The sequence below is a fragment of the Teleopsis dalmanni genome, chromosome 2, assembly GCF_002237135.1.
Source record: "Teleopsis dalmanni isolate 2A chromosome 2, ASM223713v2, whole genome shotgun sequence".
Lineage (NCBI taxonomy): Eukaryota > Metazoa > Arthropoda > Insecta > Diptera > Diopsidae > Teleopsis > Teleopsis dalmanni.
In genome coordinates, this window is record NC_051847.1 from 170,626,318 (window position 1) to 170,649,185 (window position 22,868).

Genomic DNA, 22,868 nt, shown 5'->3' on the forward strand with positions numbered 1-22,868 from the left:
AGACGCGAGTAGTTCGACAGAGTCAGTTACAGAAGTCAGCGATGATAGTTCCTCTTCTTCTACAGACACTTCAGGTTCTGATACAACGGAGTCATTAGAAACTGGAAGTACTGAAACCACTGTGGAAATAACCACGGATTCAAGTGCAAGTAGTGATGAATCGACAATATCTACAGAGAGCTTAAGTACTGAGGGCTCGGGAGATGATACAACTGATACTTCTCTATCTACTGTCGAAACTAGTGAAATATCAACATCTTCTGATGAAAGTTCGGTTTCAACTGAACAAATATCTACCGAAATTGGTTCAACAGAAGAAACAACAGAAAATACTGCCACAACTGCGTCAGGTGAAACGTCGAGTACTGAAATTGGATCAACAGATAGTTCCATCAGCTCTACAGACATGTCAATGTCAACCATGGAAAGCTCTACAGATGTTTCCATGTCAACAACTGAAAGCTCTACAGACATTTCAATGTCATCCGAAGACACAACTATTGATATTTGGTCAACCACCGAAGATGACAGTGAAGGAACTACTTCGAGTATACTTGATAATGTCTTTAGTAAAAAACCTAAGCAACGAAAATGCAAGCCTAAAAAACCAAAGGATTGTAAGACTTCTAAATATGGATGTTGTCCTGATAACAAAACTAAAGCTTCGGGACCATTTGATGAAGGATGCCCAATTGCTAAAACGTGCGCTGAAACTGAATTTGGATGTTGTCTTGATGGTGTGTCTCCTGCAGCAGGCAAAAATCATAAAGGTTGTCCGAAGTCTCAGTGCGCTGAAACATTATTTGGATGCTGTTCCGATAAATTTACTCCAGCTGATGGCGAAAATGATGAAGGTTGTCCTGAACCAACAACTGAGCCTCCTACCACAACTACTGAAATTCCTACGACGGAAACGGAAGAAGGAACAGAAGAAACCACTTCTGAATCAGAAGTCACCAATGTATCTGATCTCACGACTACAACTCCTGACGAAAGTGTTGTGAAGTCCTGTTCTTCTGCAGAGTTTGGTTGTTGTCCAGATGGTAAAACGGAAGCTAAAGGTAAAAACTCTGAGGGTTGTGATGGCGTTGATTCAAAAGACTGTAAGAATTCTGTTAATGGATGTTGCGATGATGGTCGTTCCTTTGCTACTGGTCCAAATGGTGAGGGATGCGCTAGTTGTACAAGAGAACAATTTGGATGCTGCCCTGATAATCAAACACCAGCACATGGACCACTTGGTGAAGGTTGTTGCTTGAATTCACCTTATGGTTGCTGCCCCGATAACATCAATAGTGCCCGCGGTCCTAACTTCGAAGACTGTGATTGTAATTATACACCATATGGATGTTGTCCTGACAAAAAAACATCTGCTAGAGGTCCTAATAACGAAGGTTGTGATTGCACAACAACACAATTTGGCTGTTGTCCCGATAAAATCACACCCGCAAGCGGACCTAAATTTGAGGGCTGTGCTTGTCACACAATGCAATTTGGCTGTTGCCCTGATGGCGTTACATTTGCACAAGGTCCACATCATTATGGATGCCATTGTTCTCAAACAGAGTTTCAATGCTGTCCTGATGAAAAAACACCAGCTAAAGGACCAAATAGTGAGGGATGTACGTGTTTGGAGAGTAAATTTGGCTGTTGTCCAGATGGAATTAATTCTGCTAATGGAACCAAATTTGAAGGTTGCGAAAATGTTAAAGAACCACCACAAAAAGCATGTGGTGCACCGAAAGAAACGGGTCCTTGCGGCAACTTCAGCATTTGGTACTTCTTTGATACCTCCTATGGAGCTTGTGCACGATTTTGGTATGGTGGGTGCGAAGGTAATGGCAATAGATTTGAAACTGAAGCAGATTGCAAAGCAACATGTCAGGAGTACAAAGGAAAAGAAACTTGCTTATTACCGAAGAGTTCAGGTCCATGCACAGGGTTTAATAAAAAATGGTACTTTGATTCTGAACTTAACCGTTGCGAACAATTCAATTATGGTGGTTGTTATGGTACAAGTAACCGCTTTGATAGCTTGGAAGAGTGTCAATCGTTGTGTACAGTTAGCGAAAGCATACGTAAGTGTGACTGATGGTAATAGTTTTGATTATATTAAAATTGTTTGAAATATAATCTTTTTAGCACCATGTGATCAACCTATGGATGAGGGTCCATGTGAAGGCAATTTTGAACGCTGGTTCTATGATAATCAAACAGATGTATGTCGTCCATTCATATACGGCGGTTGCAAAGGAAATAAGAATAATTATCCCACAGAACACGCTTGCACATACCACTGCAGGCAACCGGGAATACATAAAGGTTTGATTTCAGTATATAGAATATATCTTTGTTATGGTGTTTGCTATCTTAAGTTAAGTTTGGTATGCGGAATGCTTAAAATTTTTATTATTTATATTAAGTACTGTAATTAATGATGGTGATGGCAACCACCAAGCATTTTTTATTTTTTGGTTATGGGTTTTTTATTTTATTTTATTTTTTCCTGACTTATATACAACAATTACTTGAATGTCTACCTGCTTGTTGAATGCTATCCTTGCTTGCTTTATACCCTTCAATATATATAAATCCCACGAAATTCACTAAATGCATTGCAAACTATGCACATAAACACTAGAATATTGTTCGCTTCCTAAGCAAACCGGTGATTGCAGTGAACAACACGCCCGTTGGTACTACTCGGAAACTGACAAGAAGTGCATGCCATTCTACTACACAGGGTGTGGGGCCAATAAAAATAACTTCTTATCATTGGAATCATGTGAGGCTCATTGCCCCAAGGAAGTTGGTAAGGTTGATGTTGTGGCGTTTGCTTTCATTGTCAAGCTAAGCTACAATAAATGCTAATGTTATATCAGTATTTATACTCTAATATTAAATATTATGTATTTACTTACAATGTGTAGCCAAGGATGTTTGCGAAATTCCTGCAGAAGTTGGCGAGTGTACCAATTATGTTGCCATGTGGTACTTCGACACAAAAGATGCTCGATGTCGCCAGTTCTACTATGGCGGTTGCGGTGGAAATGGTAATAAATTTGCAACAGAAGAAGCATGTCTCCAACAGTGTGAACGAAAACCTGAACCTGAACCTGAACCCGAACCAGAACCAGAAAGACCACCTCCACCACCTACCAGTGATAATATCTGCAACTATAATGCAGATCGTGGCACATGTGATAATTATGTTGTGCAATGGTATTACAATACCAGCTTGGGCGGATGCTACCAATTTTATTATGGAGGATGTGGAGGAAATGAAAATAGATTTAACACTGAGTCAGAGTGCACTGAACGTTGTATTGAACCCCCATTGCCACCAGCACCACATACACAAACTCCTGCGCCAACAGAACAAGATTTATGCCAATCAGCCGCTGATATAGGTGATTGTGATCAGTATGAGTTGAAGTGGTATTTCAATTCAAGCATAGGAATTTGCGCGCAATTCTATTATGGCGGTTGTGGTGGAAATAATAACAGGTTTGAAAATGAACAGGATTGTAATAGCCGATGTGCTCCGCAAATTGATACTCGACTTGGGCAACCTGAAACAAATGCAAAGCCTGAAATTGAGCAACCAAGTGAGGGAGAAAAATGTTATTTGTATCCTGAAAAAGGCGACTGTAATGATAACCAGAATCGTTGGTATTACAATAGCCAAGAAGGTTTTTGCGATGAATTTATATACAGCGGTTGCGGTGGCAATGCCAATAATTATGAAAGCGAAGATGAATGCCAAAATGCATGCTTTGATGTTCAAGCAACATGCTCTCTGCCACCTTTCGAAGGAAGATGCAATGAAAGCCTGACTAGATGGTATTATGATGAACGCTCTCAGAAATGTCATGATTTCATATTCACTGGATGTCGCGCGAATAAAAATAACTTCTTTACTGAAAACGAATGTTTGGATTATTGTGGTCATAGTGTTCCAGCAGTACCTGAAGAGCCACCGGTTAGTATATTTTTTAAACATATGAAAAAGATTAGCTGATTTTATAAATTATCTATACTTAGAGTTATTCAGTTTGCGATTTGCCAGTGGATGCAGGAGAATGCGAAAATTATACCGCTGCTTGGTACTATGATAGAAATACTATGGCATGTACTGAATTTACTTTCTCAGGATGTGGTGGCAATGGTAATAGGTTTACAAGCAAGGAACTATGCGATCGTCAATGCGGTGAATTCAAAGGAATGGGTAAGTAAATGCTATTTAAAATATCTTGATCAATTTCTAACTGAAAAATGGTAGACGTATGCAATGAGCCAGTTATGACTGGACCCTGCCGACAATGGCAGACGCGTTTCTATTACAATAAAGCGACTGGTACATGTGATCCATTCACTTATGGCGGATGTGATGGAACCGGTAACAGATTTGAAAGTCGCTCTGAATGTCAATCGGTTTGTATTGTAGGTCAGGAACCAGTAGTACAAGAAAATAAAGGTAAAACGCAAAACGACTGTACGAAATAATCAGTCACAATAAACTTACAATATTTGTTTGTATGAGCAGATATATGCAAATTACCAGCGAGTACTGGAAAGTGCGATGGACCTTCGATATTTGAGCGTCGTTGGTTTTATGATGACGAAAGAGGCACATGCGTATCCTTTATTTACAGTGGTTGCTCTGGCAATCAAAATAATTTCCGTTCATATGAGTCTTGTTATGATTATTGTGCAAGTAAGCCCAGCCTGCCTAGTGGGCAAATTTAAAAATTATAATGCACACACCCTACACTTTAATGCACTGGTTTCACTATAAGCACCCATCACTTAAATTATATCACTTTAGTTAAAACACTGTTAAAATTGCTTGGTATTTTTGTTTTTTTTATTTTGGTTTATTGCACGTTCATTATTAGTTTCGCACGGGGTATGGTATGGAATGGTATAATTTTATTTTCACTATTATAGAGAAAATTTCAGTTGGCTAATAAGTTGAATCAACTTTATAAATTCTTTTTAATATTAATTAGAACCGTTGCATCCTCAACAACCAGACGACCAAACTAATGAAGTCCTGCCGAATAAATGCGAAACCTACGAAGATGAATGTCGTCAGTTACGTTGTGCCTTTGGTATGCGTCGCGTTGCTTCTGAAGACGGATGCTCACGTTGTGTATGTGAGAACCCTTGCGAACAACAGTCTTGTCCAGAAGGTCAACGATGTGCTGTAGACATATCTAGCGATACTAATCGACAATTCGAAGCCGTATGCCGAGATATTAATAAGCCAGGAGAGTGTCCATCAACATTAGCAAACTCCAGTAATTGCGCACGTGAGTGCTACACAGATGCGGACTGCCGTGGTGAAAATAAGTGTTGTAGTGATGACTGCGGAGCAATATGTGTACATCCTTCACAACCCACGCCAGTAACATCACGACCCACAACAACTCCAGTAGTTACTTACCCAAGTGATGCAAAGGCAGCTTTAGAACCGAAAAAACCACAGGAAGTGAATGTACAGGCCGCTGTAGGTGGTATTGCTGTATTACGTTGTTATGCTACTGGTAGTCCAGCACCCAATGTAACATGGTCTCGGCAAAATGTGCTGGTTAGTAATATGCAAAATTTCTTCTAATCTCATTTGTTTATAGCGTTTATTTTATAGATCAATACTAATCAAGGACGTTACCTGCTTACGGCATCCGGTGACTTGACCATTGTACAGGTGCGCCAAACTGATACTGGCTCATATGTCTGTGTTGCAAGCAATGGCCTAGGTGAACCTGTGCGACGTGAAGTAGAGCTTCAAATTACAGGTTTGATATAATTTAACGTTTGTTTGGCTTCGACAATATACTAACTTAACGCATGTTTTTATGTTGTTCGCTAATGTAACAAATGGTTTCGGGCTTATTTTGTTCTAATGCATGTTAACTTTAAAAAATTATTGAAAACATCATAAATACAGAACCTAAAGAAATACCTTCATACATATATGGTGATAAGAATGGTACACAGATTGTTACACTCAATAGTCCTGCCTTAGTTCGCTGTCCAGCTGGTGGACACCCTGCTCCACATGTGAGTTGGTGGCGCCATCGCAAACACTTGGGTCTAATAAGCGATAAATTTGAACTTACCCGTGATTATTCCCTTATGTTCCGTTCAGTCCAATTAGTTGACTTGGGTCCGTATACTTGCGAAGTGTATAACGGAATTGGTAAGCCGTCTTCTATGAATATTGTGCTTAAGGCTGTAGGTCCTGCACGTGCTGTTAATAACGAAGACTCTGCTTATTTGCAATATATTATTGATCCGGCAAGAATACCAACAACGGCAAGACCTGCGTATCCTTACCGACAGACACCAAGTTATATACCACCACAACCACCAATTGAGGTGGAGCCACCAACTCGTCCACAAGTGGGTAAGTACACATTTGCATGATACGTTTGGCATGTTTCAATTTCATTCGAAAACTTGTTTTGGTTGATTGTTTTTAATGTATTATTCCGATAATCCGGGCACTCCATTCTGACAAAGTTAACTATTCTTAACAAATTTTTCCAATACGCTATACGCCTGTTTAACTTTTTTTTGAGTTATAAGATCTTAAAGTTGAACATTTTTCCATGAAAACCATTAATGAAGGTAGTATATGAAAACCATGTACTTGTTGGCGTTAGATCTCATGGCCTATATCGGCATATAGCGTAATGGAAAAAGTAACTTAAAATAGCTAACTTCACAGTAATTTGTTGTCATACAGACGTATTGGTGAATTGGAATCGCTTTGTTTATAGATTTTAGTTAATATCCTTTTGTAATTATTATTCACATTTATTGCTTTAGTACCGGTGCAAGTGGTTTTAGGCTTGGATCCTAGAAATAATTATACTCCAGGCTCAACAATTGCTTTAAGTTGCTCTGTACAAGGATTCCCAACACCAGATGTAACATGGATAAAAGACTCAGCTCCATTACTGCCAAGTGATCGAATACAAATTACAAGTAAGCTTCAGTTATATATAATGGTTATGATAAGATATTAAAATGCATATTTTATATTGTATTTACAGCAAATCCATATCGTCTGGTTGTAAACAATATTACTGCTGAAGATGCGGGCATGTATGGCTGCGTCGCTAAAAATTCAGTCAGCTATAATATTGCTGAAGAAAAAATAAATGTTGAATGTAAGTGAAGAAATTTATTTAATTCTTTATTAAATATTTATTAACTTAGGTAATAGCGTAATTTTTAAGTTTAACAGAAACTGGTCATTAACACAACATAGTTTAAAATTTATTATTAATTTCATAAAAATTATATAAAGTTGATTTTTATTCTGTTCTTGGTTTTGGGGATTGTTTTTATTCTGTGGCACCATAATTTGATGATAGATTTTCGTAAAGTCGGTTAATTTAAGTAACTTCTTCTACCACACAATAGGCCGATGCAATTGATTCTTGCGACATCAAGGATTTAAGTTGCAAATTTTTAAATGAAATCTGCAATAATCATTGTGTTTCTGTAATTGTTTCCGTTATCTAGAGAATTAAGCTATATTGATATATGTTGACATTTTTATAATTAAATTTTCAATAGTCATTGTTTCTGTAATTAATGCAAATATTAAATGTACTAGCTGCCACTAGATTTCGTGACTACTTTTTTTCGTATAATCTATATAATCATATATATATATCTGTGAAATATATATATAGCTGAAACGCCAACTGAACGACGTAGCTTGCTCAAAATTAAAAAGTTGCCCGCTGGTAGATTTCAGCTGACGGCAGCACTGTTGCATTTGGAGTAATTGCGCGGGAAATTCAAAAAGTCACTGACTTATCAAACCACCCTCGTATTATCACTTATTTATATTTAATTTCTTTATGATAAAATAATAACGTTTTTATTAATTTTTGAAGTTATTATATGAATTTTGTTTTTACAGCCTCAATTCAAGTTCATCCAGAATGTGTGGATAATCCTTACTTTGCGAACTGCGCGCTGATTGTTCGAGGAAGATACTGCAGTAATCAGTACTACGCTAAATTCTGTTGCAGATCTTGTACACTAGCTGGTCAGATTATCCCGTCACATCCTAATGCTCTTTAAGCAATAAAGCAGCCAAAGTTAGCGTAAATGAAGAACGTTAAATTGTAATCACACACTAATTTCACTGACTAAAAAAGTTACTGAAATTAAAAAAATAGAAACGAATTTTTTGCATGCTTGTTCGCACAGAGCAAATCCGGCTCAGGCCCAAGTAAGCGTATTAAACTAGGTTAAAATTATGTTGAAAGCATCAATTGTTTAGTTTATAACAATAATAGAAATACCTAATACTGAAATACTTAATAAACTAAAAACATTGAAATAAATGGAGAAATTTATAATATATAACTTAGAATTTGTTAAGTGCAGCCATTAAAAACGATCATAGTTTCTGTGAAGATAATTAGCTTTGTAATTTGTTCCTATTTATTGCTCAAACTAATCATAATAAAAAAGATATAGATTCTATGTTGATAGACCTCTATGTATAAACTATAAACGAATGATTAATAATAATTTTATTTCGATATTTAATTAAATAAATAAATTTCCAAGTGCCTTTTTTTATACTTTTAAATTTGTGCATTGATTTAAAATTGTAAGAAAAATTCGTTTAGAAAATAATTTGTAAATAAATTTGATATGAAAAAAATTTGTGGTTTTTTTTAAATAAATTCATTTATACAAATATATATTATATATATATATATATATTCCTGGAATGGCAACACCTGGTGAGTTGGAAAAATCAATATCGTTAAGATTAACGGACTTGCAGCTGTGTTTGACGCATGCGCAGTATGCCAAACCAGAAAGAACAATGATGATTATAACATGTGAAGCATTTCATTCTAAAAACTAAAAGTTAGCAGTTTGCTAACAGAAATTCTGTAGTTATCAAGTGATTTTAAAATGGAAGATAGTGGCATAGATAGTGAAGAACCACATCCAGTACAAATATTTGAAGACAAGCAAAAGGTAACTGCATAAAAAATATATCGATTACTATGACGAAGGGCTGACAATTGTATTGTGCATGTAGGTTTCCACATTTGCCAAAAATTTTGAAGTACCTGCAAGCCATATGGATGAGCTGGAAGTGGTGTTTAGAGGAAAAAATGTCGAAGCTAATAAGGATGTGGAAAATTCAAATCCTACTACAGATGTACAGGAACATACAGCTGGTGAAGATAGTGAAGATGGTGGTTTAATAAGACGTCAACCTCCAAACACTTGTCGTGTATTGCAACGTAAACTGGAGCTGAAAGTTGAGCGAGCCAAACGAAATTATTCACAATATCAAGAGGAAAAAGTATACAAAATTTATAGAAATACTTAATTTATATCATAGTTTTTCTGTTTTATGAATATATAATTATTTTAAATTTTTAGGTAAAAAAATCACAAACTGCTACATTGATACCTATTAGCAGACTACCAATACCAGGTGATATAGAGCAACAGAAACTATTGGTTGACTACAAGTCTGACAGCAAGTAATAATTGCCAAATTTAATTTACATAATTTTTATTTAATGGCTAAACAATTTTTAATATAGAGTTATCACACGCTAATTGATCAATTTTTTTTATTATTATTACAGGGAAAAATTACGAAAAAACAGCTTGAATTATTATACAGTAATTCTTATTCAATTTTTGATATATCGACCTTAGTCCAAAGTTATCATCATTAAACTCAAAAAAAAATATTTTTTTTTGACATTTGCTTAAAAGTGCATCTGCAACACAATTTTCAATTCCCTGAAGATTACTATAGAATATAGTCAAAATATCGGTGACAATGTATTAAATTTTTTTAATACTAATTTAAATAGTTGTGTATTATATAAAATTGATCAATAAGCCTGTTCTGAAAGTTATTAAAGAAATTTGTTCATTATAACAATTAATAATTATATTTGGAATATATATTTTTATCATTTTGTTTTTAGTGATGAACCAGAAGAAATTTCATTTTTCCCTGCCAAACTAAAGAAATCGAAAAAGCACTCTAATCCTGAGCTAACAGATACATTCAGCATACAAGAGATGACAATCACCTCCGATTTGGATTCAGATGATTCTCAAAACTTAGAACTATTGCCTCCAATGATGAAGAAAACATTTCTCGATAGAATCAAAAGTTGCTTTGGGTGTGTTTATGTGAGCTAATATCTGTTAGAAAAAAAGAAATAAAAGGCTTATTGAGTTATACGTTTGCTTACTGAGTGCAAATCTTCTAAAAAGTGGCCAAAAATTCTAATAAGAACATTTAAATAATATATTAAATTAGTGAAATTCTAAAATATATGAGCAAAAAAATAAATTTATAAATTTATTTATTGAAATTAGCATGTGACTAATTTTTTTTACTGAAAATTATTTAGAATTTTTTTAAGTAATTAAAATGAAATAAATTGACATCAATGAGCTAGCTATACAGAGTAAACTATTAATCATTCAAATTATTCGACGTTATGTTATAGTTACTTTCTAATCAAATGAAATTTAAATTTGAAATTAAAAATATTACCCAGAAAGACTCTACATTCACAGCAATCGCCAATATACCTACAGTTGAAAGAACTCACTCTCAAAATATATTGTATATTGTAATACATACCCAGCGACTAGTTCTGAACTAGAGAGTTCACTAGTCCCTAGGTGTGTAGTACTAGTTGTCATTGACGATATACCTCGAAATTACTCTTTTCACTAGTTCATAAGGGGTAGAATGGTGTCAATTGTCTTCGTATCATAAATCGCGGCACTAGTCTTTTCACTAGTTCATAATGGGTAGAATGGTGTAAATTGTACCCGCACTATACACTAGTATTTTCACTAGTTTTTAATTTTGAAAATTATAAATAAAACGAGCATTTTTTATATTACTATATATATTCATATATATATATATTTTAATATATGTATATACATATATATATATTAATAATTCATGTATGTGAACTGTTAAAATTAGTAAAAAGAAGAAAGATAATATTAGTAGAAATATAAGTAGTTTGCATACCATATAATTTTTTTCCAGGTATTTAATTGAGTACATCATATAATATTTAGAATCTGTAATAGAAACAGATTTTTAGATTGTTTTTTTTTTTTTTGTTTGTTGAATAGCTTTTGTGACATATATAGAAGGTGTGACTTTTTCGACCAGGTGAAATAAAAGTTTAAAGTGTTATATATTGAATTCATAAATTTATGACTTTCAATTATAGATTCAAAAATTAAAATATTGGGTATAAGAATACCATACTTCAAGCCAGGCAATAGTTAATTATAAATATAAAGGAACCTTTACAAAGTAACAAAAACATTTTGTTATAAAATGGTATTAGTTTACTTTAATAATAAATATTGCATCAATCCAATTGGGCCGATTTATACTATCATGAACGTAACATGAACATGAACTTGAAAACCGGTTACTTATGGATGAAAGAGGGAAAAGGGTGTGATGTGAGTTCATGAATTTCACGCAATGAAATTTGCTGCGTTTCTTCAGTTTGACACGCAACATATGCAATGTTATGTTTATGTTTACCTTTTAATACTGAATACTCTCAATTTCTGTGCAACTGCACTACTACACGCAAGCATTTTATACGTTTACACAAAACAAATTCGACGCTCACGACAGTTCATGATAGTTAAAACTGAACTGACAGTTCATGTTGTCGTCAAGTTCATCTCAAGTTCATGATAGTGTAAATAGGCCCAATGAACTAATGTCAAGTGGTTGAAAATAATGAGCATTTCTTCACAATTGTACAATTTAACTGCATAAATATCAGCTACGCAGGCACTTCAGGACGTATGACAGTTTGAAAAATTTAAATCTTATTTCAGTTATTTCATATATTAAATTAAAGTTCCCCACTTCAATTAACTTTATGTTGAAATCTCATATATAACTTCATCATTCTTTTTTAGTGCTAAGAAAAAAATATTTGAGATGCATTGCAGCATTAAAATATGTGTGTCGTCTTTTTATATGCGAAAAATAGGAAAAAATGTACTGTAGAGAGGCGGTGGAAGACAAGAGTGAGTTGGAGACTGAGAGAGAGTTAGAGACAAGGATAAGTAGAAACAGAGTGTAATAAAGTATTTCAATGAACTCATATTACAGACCTGTTCCTATATCCACTTTTAAAATGAATCTAAAAATCTATCTTGATAAAAAAGACTAAATTCTTACTGTAAACTATTGTTTTCAATAGAAAGCTTTTTATCGAATAGTAGTGAAATTGCAGCAACAAAAAAATTTCTTTTTTTATTATTTTTTTTTAATTAAATTGATTTTTTATTTGACCGTATAGCTTTTCGAGTATTGCCAAATACTCATCATCAGTGGTCCTGGAATTTTTTCTTATATTTAATTATTCGTAAATAATTTTTTGAGACTGTAAGTACTATGAATCCTGCCAATTTTGAAGTTCAGAGTCGGTGTTCATTAGCCAACTGACCCAAAGCCGAACTTGATTTGTTTGCTCAAAGTTGGAGTTTTGTTAATTTGTTGTGAAGATTCTTTTACTAATTTACTTGCTGTGTTATATTTGAAAGAAATCATAAAACCGGAGTACAATAACTGAATTATTTAATTAAATTTTTTTATTTTTAATTGTTAAATGTCAACACTATTTATTTGTGGAGACATTATTTATTACATGCTCTTATTACTTTTTCTCGTAGGTAGAACCTATTCTAGAAACGTAATATGGAGAAATGATAATGTTGCTAATATTATTCCATGATTCCCTCAAACGAAATTGGAAAGTTGAATGAATAGTTCTATTCATATTTTATTTTATAATAGCTTTATATTGCATTGAATTTTAACATCTGTTTTGACGAAAGAAACTAAATTATTGTTTTAAATGGAGAAATTTTTATTGAACAGTATAGAAATTGGAAGAAGAGGTTTGGAAAGTTGAATGAATAGTTCTATTCAAATTTTATTTCATAATAGCTTTATATTGCATTGAATTTTAACATCTGTTTTGACGAAAGAAACTAAATTATTGTTTTAAATGGAGAAATTTTTATTGAACAGTATAGAAATTGGAAGAAGAGGTTTTTTTTTCTATTATTTTTAATTAACTGATTTTTTGGCTGGCAATAGAGCTGCTTCGAACATTGTCAAATACTTATCATCAGTTTTTTGTATTTAATTATTGCACCCTGCGAAATTTATATGATATGTAAATTATGCATATCCACTTTTCGAATCGCAAAACGCAGGAATTTCGTATGATATCATTTTACAGGTTCTAATAACCATAAAAATTGCTTTCGTTTTTAAAACGGTATATTTCAATTTCTAGTTATGTCATTAGAAATGTTGGATTCTTAATATCGCCATTTTTTTTTATAGTAATGTATTAAAAGTGTCATCAATTATCATCGACTTAAATACTGAATAAAGTCGGTAAGATTAAATTTAATGTACTTGTTATTTGCGTGACACAAATTCCTTGTTATTCGATTATTATTATTGCAAAGACCATACTGGTTATATATCTTTTCTGATAACACATAATACTTGTACGTCGCGTATGAATGATAGGCAACGCTGCCTATCAATTAATTAGTAGCATTCAATAGCAGTAATTGCCATTTATATTCTGTTTTTGAATAACAGTCATTTTAAATTCCAATTGCGGTTTTCAATTGAAATATAAACAGCATTAAAAATTATTTTTATATACAAAAAATAAAAATAAAACATTTTACCCAGCTTCCGTTGAATAAGTTAAGCATGTTATTTTATTATCCTTAATCAGAATTAGCAAAAAGCGTTTAAGTTCGTGCAGTCAGAAATAACAGCGTAAAAATAAAACTGACAACTAACAGTGGAATAATAACAGAATCTATGTTAACTACAAAGAAATTGGACAGTGTTATGCACAACTATTAGCAGAATGTTATCAATTAGCAGTAAAATTAGATATTTCATTGAATTTTTAGCAATTGGATTATATTATCAGTTGCGAATGTTGGAATATTGTTTAACTTTTATTTCTATTAAATAAAACAATAACACACTTTTTTTAAAGAAATATACACTATCTATTATGTATAGGTACCAATAAAAAATGTCTATTTGTGTCGAAAAAAGCAGAAGTTAACTTTTTCCAATAGGCGATTACAGTAGAACAATGGGTAATAGAAAAAAATCTCTTATAAGAAACGATATTTAAATATTGAGTTATTGATATATGAAAAATTAAGTAGATAACATTTCAAAAAAATGTAGACAAAAACATGTTTTGCTAGGTTTGATTAGTTTGATTAGAAACTTTTTGAAAAAGATTATAATTTCCGAACGCACTTGAGTACAAGAGTTTACTAAGCACCAAATCAGTGTTATTCACTCTGTTTTCGTTCGTCACTTTTATTCGACGCCCTATTGTATATAGTACCTAAGTAATTAGCTTCCACACTGTTTCTGTTAGGAAACACACTTTAATTGTAAGATATTAGTATGCATGTTACTTTATTTTTTGAAAGTATTATTTATAATAGTTCATGAGAGCTCAGTCAAGTGTTAAACCATGTCAATTTGTGTTTCTAATGTTTATATTATTATATATCATTAAAATTGCATATAAAATAAATTAGTATATACTTTTTATTTGTATCCAATTAATAACAATAAAATATATTCAAATAAAATAATAAAAAGATGAGAACTTAATAGATTTGAAGTTAAAAAATAAACATTTTAAAAATTTTTCAGTCAGTATTTAATGTTAAACAAACTCCTTGTAAAATCCATAAACTTAAATCTTCCGATGTGGCTAGGTCAGCTTCGAACACGAGACCTACACCCATAGCGTTGCGTCGTAAGGATGTTGTGTACACTGGAGAACGGTAGGTGTTCTAAACAAAAATAAATTTTTTATAATGAAGGTCATTATTATTATTAAAAAAAAAACGAATTTGTTCCCAATGTGTGAAATGAAAAACGTTTGAACATTTTTGTACTTTAATATGTGAAATTATGGCACACGAACAAACTTGAACTAATTTCAAATTAGTACTTGTCAGTTGCAGTTGGCATTGTTTGGTCAACCCAAGCAAAATGAAAAAATAAAAATATTAAATAGATATTAGTAAATATGGCATAGATCGCCGTATTCTATATTATATCCAAATAAAGAAGAGTACATTATTAAATTTTCACTTTCCACACAATTATGCATGAGAACGAATTTTAACAAAAACAAAAAAACAAAATTAATAAAATTAAATACTGACCTGTAATTTCAGTCTGTGAACTTCTATTGGCACAACTGACATAATTGGTAATTCTTCCACCAAAATTTTGGGATGCGAACGCGCCAATTCATTGATTTTCATATCCCACCGAGCGCCTTCAATGTAAAGTCCAGATATGTAGCAGCCCTATTAGTCGATGACAGCAATACAAAGACGGACATGATGTGTTCATTGACATTTTGACAGAGCAACAGAAGAGTCATAAGCAAGAAAAAAAGAAAAACGAGATATAAAGTGAGTTGACATGATTAACATTCAATCGGAATGGCTAATTAGAGAGAAATTCTGGTATTAGGTTTGTGGGTGGAACAAATGAGCTTTTATGTGCTTGCACTTAACCAAATGGTTTGTCAATAGAATTAATCAATAAGATATTAATTGTTTGTTTTTTGCCAAAATTTGCATCGCGAGAGTAGTAGAATAGAAATTCATCTTCGTTTTTAGGTGCTATGCACCTTAATGGAAGAGCAACATAAAATATTTCTATAAATATAAACTCATGTATTTGAGGAAAATCAAAATAAAAATATTTTAGAATTGTTTATTTTTTCAAGTAATTGTAACTAATTAAGAAATTAATGATAACTCACTAATAAATAACTTTTTAATAATAATTTAATAATAAATTGTCGCTAATATTGAAAACGAATAACTTAAAACTGTATGTAAAACTTAAGTCCAATAGAGGAAACCGTAAAAAAATACAAGTCTTGTATATTTTCACAGTCTTGTATGTTTTCTTATTCATATTCATATTGAAGTTTATTTAATATATAAAGCACTTCATATATATATATATATATATATATAAGTACATATATACATATATACATATATACATAAGTACCTATATAAAACACTTTATATAGTTCGTAAATTACTTTATTTAGTGAATATATAAAGTTTTTCTTATTAGGAACCCCTGTATCTTCTATTTGGTTAATATTGAAAATAGGCATAAAACTCTGTTTGTTCTTACCGTAGCTGGGCGTTCTTCAATATCATCTGGGTCTGTATAATTTGTAACACAAGTATATAAGGTTGATCTGTCTAATGGCCAAACATTTTTGCGACAAGCAATCTGAAAATATGAAATAGTAGAGATATTTTTTTTAATATTACCAAATGATAAATGATATGGTTAACGATATGATTAAAACAATTACCTGAACTAATGCTGTTAGATAACTTTGAGGTATATGCAAACCAGAAAGCCACATAACCATTGGCTCACCTGATAGTGCCCAGTATTTAAATTGAGTATTGCGATTCTATTTAAAAATTATACAAAATGAAGATTAAGTAAATATATAAACATAAGTAAATACATATATAATAAAAGTACTTTAAATGATTAGATGATTATTTAAATTATAATTCAAATAATTGTATCGATTTGTATTGAAAAAATGTAGTATTCTGTAATTTTAACTTCCTTAAAGAACACTAGACTTACAGAACAAGACAAAAAAATAAACAAAATAATTTAAATATCATATAATAAAATAAAAATTAAAAACGAATTTGAAATAAAACAAATTAAAATAAAAAAACTCGTATAAAACAAAACAAAATAATCTAAAAAAATTATATAAAATAAAATGAGTTAAAATAAAATAAATTTAAAAAAAATAATTTTGAAAAAAAATAAAATGAATTGAAATAAAGTAACATAAAATAAAAAAAATAAATGAAAAATTAAATTAAAGCAATAATGAATTGCAACAATAACATTTTTTACGCTTAATTAATCAAATTTTTTGGCTGTCCATACTGTTTAAGAGTTGACAAACATAATGGATGTTTAGTGGTCCTTAGAAATTAAAGAATAAAAGCCACCCAATGCAATCTTCGACCAACGAAATCGAGGTGAAGAGTGTATCAAATAGATATATAAATGAACAATCTTCAGTTGCTATTACATTGTAAGCTATTGTAAAACACCACACACATATATCATTTAGATATATTAGAATATTAGATATTAAAAATATAAGTATTGAAAAAAAGAAAAATTTACAAAAAATAAAGATTATGAAATAAATTCAGGTGAAAAATAAAAATCAGATAATGTGATAAAAACGCTAGATAATAAAAATAAATTGAATAATTATTTAACAAATAATTAAAAAATAAATTGTATTTAAATAAAAATAAATTGAAATATTAAGAATACACCACAATGATAACATTGAAGACAAATTTAGTAATATAGAATCTTATGTACAAATAAGGAAGAGAATTTAAATATGTGTGTAAATTAAAAAATAAAATACAACATGCATGAATAAAGAAGAAGAAAAATATTAAAGAATAAAACAGAACAAATATAAGAAATATATTAATAAAATCAATATATATACTGTATATTATAATTATTATATATTTTTGTTTTTCCTATCTTAATTATAATATTTTATATTTCGTAATTAATAATAATAAAACCAAAAAATATAACTAAAAAATAAAACAAAATAAAATATTTAAAATATGATATAATTATAATATTTGTAATATGTAATAAAAAAACACATAAAGATGGAATCAGAAATTATAAAAAATTAAGTAAAATCAAAAATAAGTAAAATCATATTCGGATAAAAAATATAGTTATAGTAATTGTATAATTACAAATAATAATATACAGTAAGTAATAATAATATAATAAAATAATAATAATATAGTGAAATATAGTAACAGTAACAGTATAAGTATTAATAATAACATATGGTAAATAATAATATATAAATAATAAATATAATATATAACAATAGTAAATAATAATAATATAGTGAAATATAGTAATATTAACAGTATAACTACTAATAATAATATATAGTATATAATAATATATGAATCATTCAATAATTAATAATAATAGTAAATAATTATAATATAGTGAAATATAGTAATAATAATTCTATAGTTATAGAAATTAAACATATTCGTATAATAAAATAAAATGTAAAGTATAATATAACAAATTGGAATCCAACAAAGTCATTATTCTTTGTATTTTATTAAAAATTTTGTTTTAAATTCAAAATAAAAAACATGTATTGTTTTTTATTGTTTTCGATATTGTATTTACCTGTAAATGTTCTAACCAACTGCCAAGTTGCTTACACGTAGCCGGCGCCAGTTTTCGCCAATTGTCTGGCAACATGCCATTGAATAACGAATTTGCGATATTATCGAGTACATTGTCCATACCAATCTCACCAGCAATTGCCTATAATTGTGTAGAAAATTGTACTTCTAATTAAAAATGCAATTCAAATTAAATAATTATTTTCATTGTGAGATATTTCAGTACGAATCATGATAATTTTTTTCCCACATAAAAGTCCTTAGAGTAGTTGGCAGAACCGCATATTGGGGTAGCATTGCTGCAACTCTTGCTGTTGTGGTTTGGGGTTCTTAAGCAAGTGCCGCTTGCACTTGTGTACAATTTCCAAGTAAACAATTTCAATCTCTTTCACCAACAAAACCAACCGAAATGCCCTTTTGACGATTATTTGAGCAAACATTTGCATTCGCTTGGTAGTAAGAAACTGTGATAGTTGCTGCTGGTGCCATGTTGGCAATGCAAATAATGCTGTTGCCAACGACAGAACGACACAACCAACGGTAGCAACACCAACACCAGCACCAGCAGCAGCACCAGCAGCAGCACTAGCAACAAAACAAACAACAGTAGTAGTGGTAAAATAGTAGCCAACGAGAGTTCAAAGTTCATTGTAAATTTATTCCGCTAAATGTTTTAACATCTAAGCTAAAGAAATGTAGGCAGCGGCAAGGCAGGAACCGCAGTTTGCCTTTTGCTGAGGTTCAGGACTACGCATCTCAAAAGTACAAATAAAAAAATTGTGTACCGAAAAACTTTAATGTTCACACAAAAGGCAAATACATTTATTTGTGGGCGTGTAAATATGAGCATTTGAAAAATATTTAGCGCAGTGTGGGCAATGTATCTAAAAGATACTTTGTTTTTTCTTTGTTTTGTTTTTTTACATGTTTTAGTTCAATATTTTTTTGTTTTGCAATTTAAAAACTGTATTCGAAAATATGCCGCCTTCAAGCTCTTATTGCCGCCAAACTGACAACAGAGCGGCTTGGCAGAAAGATGGATTGTTAGATAAATTTGCTGTCTTATTTTTAATATATACAAATATATTTGTACTCCATTCTTCTATTATGATGTGTCTAACTTTTTTGTGCCATTTGTTCTTGAGACTTATGTAAAAATAAAACAATATGTGGTAAACCCTATCCTTCCTTTGCATAGAGAGTAATATTTATTTCAAAATTGTTTGACATAACATACGAGTAATTTAATTATTACATTTACATAAAATATCTTATATTATTAAAACAAGAAATATTTATTTATGGAAATTTATAATTTATGGAAATGCACAACTCATATTAAAAAGCAATAATTTTGGAAAAATCAATGCAAATTAGTTGTCATAATTTTAAAACCATAAATATTCTCAGCTAAGGCGCATAGCTTCTTATCAAAAGAAATTTATGATTAAAGTTTTAATTTTTTTAAACTAATTTTACAATCATAAAGGACAAAAGATGAACTAAAAAAATGAATAATTTTTTTCCATAATTTACTAGTTTTTTCTACAATATTATTATTAGATGACGCCATTTTGCCATCTTTAGGAATGGTCAATTCATTGCAAATACTCTCGTGTGATATTCTTTCACATAAGAACTAAAAATTTTCCCTTAATAACAATTTATTTTTATTGTATCTGAGCAGTGCTGTGTTTTCTGAACAAATAAGTATAAGTAGTCGAGTATATACAAAATCAATGTTAAGTTGCAGACGCAAAAGTGTAGAAGTGTTGCACTTTGGTTTTTACGATTCTATGTCAATTTGATTTTAATTTGTAAAGTTTAATTACAACATTCCAATTGTGTATTTTGTATGTGGTAAAGTGTACTATTCTTTTTTGTTTTCTTGTGATTAAAAGCAATTGTGCTGAAGCCATTTAAGGTTAAAGGACAATTGCAGTAAAAGTAGTTCAGATACTTTTCTTCATTATTACTAAACACATGTGAGTTCATATTCTTCTAATGAAAATATTAAACTTTTAATTTGGTTTATTTAAAAAAACTCAAAATAAAGTTAAATACACAATATTAATTAAGTAGTTTGTATTTACAGTATTAATAAAAAATATTTGATTAATTCAAGTAACAAGGAGTCCATAAAAAGACTCTTTTGAAGTTTATTGGCTTCAAATAAAAGTATTATAATTGTAATCTAATTCCCAGCTAAAGTGTATAATACTTTCTTAAAGCATTATTGTTTTAAGCCAATATATTGTCAAAGTAAATTTTATAAATATCACTGCATTCTTCTTAGAAAATAAAATTATGGCATAAATATTTTCCATATATATATATCTGCTAGACGATATAGAAAATTCTACTATTAAATATATACATATATGCGAAAAAGTTATAGATAGTAGGTTAGGTTAGGTTAGGTTATACCGGTGATCCCCAGTGGATCCACTTAGGCCTATTGGACCATTGTGATGCCGTATATAAATAATGAAAAACCTCAGGGTTTAAACCACCTAGAACCTTTTGAAAGCATAAAATGCTATTTAAAGTCAGATCCTGTAACTGGTCCAAGTCCTCAAGGTAGGAGGTTAAGTCTAAGTCGTAAAGTACTAAGTACTAAGTCTAAGTAAAGTAAAAGCTTCGACAGCTTTGATTGAAAGGAAGACCTAGTCTTCTAGCATGGTTCCCTAGTTTACAGTGTCCTGTAGTCAACCCCACCAGAAGACCAATGTTTTTGCGAGACATCTCAATTAGAGTGTTCGATTTCCTTTTATCGGAAAGTGGCCAGATTGCATACAGATGTCTACATATCGTTTAGTATTCCCATCTTTTGTTAAAAGTATTAGTGCAGAAAGAACTCAATAACAATTTACATGATGTTAGCGATATGCCCAGATAATCTAGGTGCTCCGAGTACGGTCCTAAAGCACCCTTTCTGGCTAAATCGTTTGCTTTGCAATTTCTGAAAATATCTCTATGACCTTAGATTCCTTAGATACTAAGGAAGTCCATTTTAAGTATTAATTGATATCACTTATATACTATTATATTTATAGTTATTATAGTTGTATAGATGCGGCGCACCAGAAACTGAGTGCCCGACAGTAACAGTAGTCAGTAAAAGTAATTAAGGCAATTGTATCGAACATATTTGTTTTTCGACATCGGCAACTGGCATGAAGAGCCATTCTTTAACACTGGTAACCATTATAGTTAAAACTAAATAAAAATGAAATATACTGCAATGAAAAATGACAGCAGAAGTTTCATCAGAGATTGATTTGACATATAAATAAATCTTCTCTAACAGGGTTTGTAGGATATGCAAAATTAGATCATTAAATACGTGCTGTGCAGGCTCTTCGCAACGAAAGAAGTACTTTTCGAATATAAGATGTCCGATGCTGAATTTTAACTCGAAAAACAAGAAAAAATTCGCAACTTATTGAAGAACAAGAAATGAGAGATATACTCTACTTTATGGAGTGAGTGTAATATATTGTATGGTCGCGGTGTTATACCATTTCAAAACGACAATCATAACATTAATACTACTATACTGAGATATAAAAGAATAATTATAATTATTATATTAAACAAAAAAAAAATTGTTGATTCTCTTATCTGTGATTCTTTGATCTGTGATATTTAATTTACTGGTTATCATACGCAAATTAGAATAGTCTGATGAATTGTAAAGCACATTAATAAATTAAACAATATAAGCTTTAAAGTTTTAAGTAAAATATTTTAAAAACTTAACCAAATTTTAAGTTATTTATTTAAAAACTAATATTAGCCTAGATTAGATTAGACTGGCGATTCTAAGGATCTACTTATGCTTATTAATCCCTTTTTTTACCGTGTGAAGAATTCAGAGGTTTGAAAACAACCTTGCCGATTTGACGGTGCCTAAAATGCTCTTTACTTTTTAGATCCTTAAAAAAGTAAGCATAGCCAATCTTTAAAGTCAATCACTGCTTCGTATGCGCTGGTCAGTAACAAAACATATGTGGCACTTTCAGTTTGACTTTGAAAGCCCTCTCCACGACTGCGACAGGAATGATTAAACAGGCGATTGAAATCGCTAATTAAGACTTTTATGTCCTGTAATAAGAAATTCATTTCGAATACAAGAGAGGATATTTTTATATCCAATAAATATTTTAATTTTATTCAATTGAATTGTTGGGCTGACTGTGTTGAATATCTCCAAAAATTAAGTATGGTTAAAAAATTACACACAGAAAATTAAAGTAATAGATGTTTCCCACGACAACTGATTGCAGTTATTCGAATTAAACGTATTAAAGTTTAAACAGGTTTCGTTTAAAACTATATAGTTGTAATGGTTTTGATATATAAACTTATACAGTAATACTTAAATAACATTTTAATACTAAGTGTTTTATAGGTGTGTTTTATAA

The 22,868-nt window shown here is 30.9% G+C and overlaps 3 protein-coding genes across 8 annotated transcripts in view; 2 read left to right on the forward strand and 1 right to left on the reverse strand.

The window, feature by feature from the left end:
- LOC119678026 (papilin-like) lies at positions 1–8,691 on the forward strand (the record flags this gene model as incomplete). Of its 6 annotated transcripts, XM_038089651.1 has the most annotated exon segments (13): positions 1–2,078; positions 2,143–2,322; positions 2,642–2,812; positions 2,931–3,982; positions 4,045–4,228; positions 4,283–4,477; positions 4,547–4,717; positions 5,013–5,593; positions 5,651–5,801; positions 5,954–6,412; positions 6,838–6,996; positions 7,065–7,181; positions 7,946–8,691. In XM_038089651.1, coding segments are annotated over 13 exon segments (5,662 nt in total), but the record flags the coding sequence as incomplete, so codon positions are not given.
- Positions 8,692–8,871: 180 nt separating this feature from the next.
- On the forward strand, positions 8,872–10,365 carry LOC119683393. The gene is made up of 4 exons (XM_038097055.1): positions 8,872–9,027; positions 9,092–9,361; positions 9,442–9,545; positions 10,005–10,365. The coding sequence occupies exons 1-4, from the start codon at positions 8,962–8,964 to the stop codon at positions 10,222–10,224; spliced, it is 660 nt and encodes a 219-aa protein (XP_037952983.1). The 5' UTR covers positions 8,872–8,961; the 3' UTR covers positions 10,225–10,365.
- A 4,411-nt stretch (positions 10,366–14,776) lies between these two features.
- LOC119685815 (dynein heavy chain 10, axonemal) overlaps positions 14,777–22,868 on the reverse strand; it is a 75,785-nt gene continuing 67,693 nt past the window's right edge. The window contains exons 64-68 of the mRNA XM_038100198.1: positions 18,443–18,583; positions 16,518–16,622; positions 16,331–16,432; positions 15,331–15,477; positions 14,777–14,952 (exon numbers count right to left, since the gene is read on the reverse strand). Of these exons, the coding sequence (XP_037956126.1) occupies positions 14,806–14,952; positions 15,331–15,477; positions 16,331–16,432; positions 16,518–16,622; positions 18,443–18,583 (642 nt within the window). The 3' untranslated portion in view covers positions 14,777–14,805. The remainder of the gene's footprint in view (positions 14,953–15,330; positions 15,478–16,330; positions 16,433–16,517; positions 16,623–18,442; positions 18,584–22,868) is intronic.

Coding starts and splice junctions, on each gene's coding strand:
- LOC119683393 (XM_038097055.1), top strand. CDS start 8,962: ATGGAAGATAGTGGCATAGATAGTGAAGAACCACATCCAGTACAAATA. Junction 9,028..9,091: donor TATTTGAAGACAAGCAAAAG/GTAACTGCATAA, acceptor TTGTGCATGTAG/GTTTCCACATTTGCCAAAAA. Junction 9,546..10,004: donor GACTACAAGTCTGACAGCAA/GTAATAATTGCC, acceptor TTTTGTTTTTAG/TGATGAACCAGAAGAAATTT.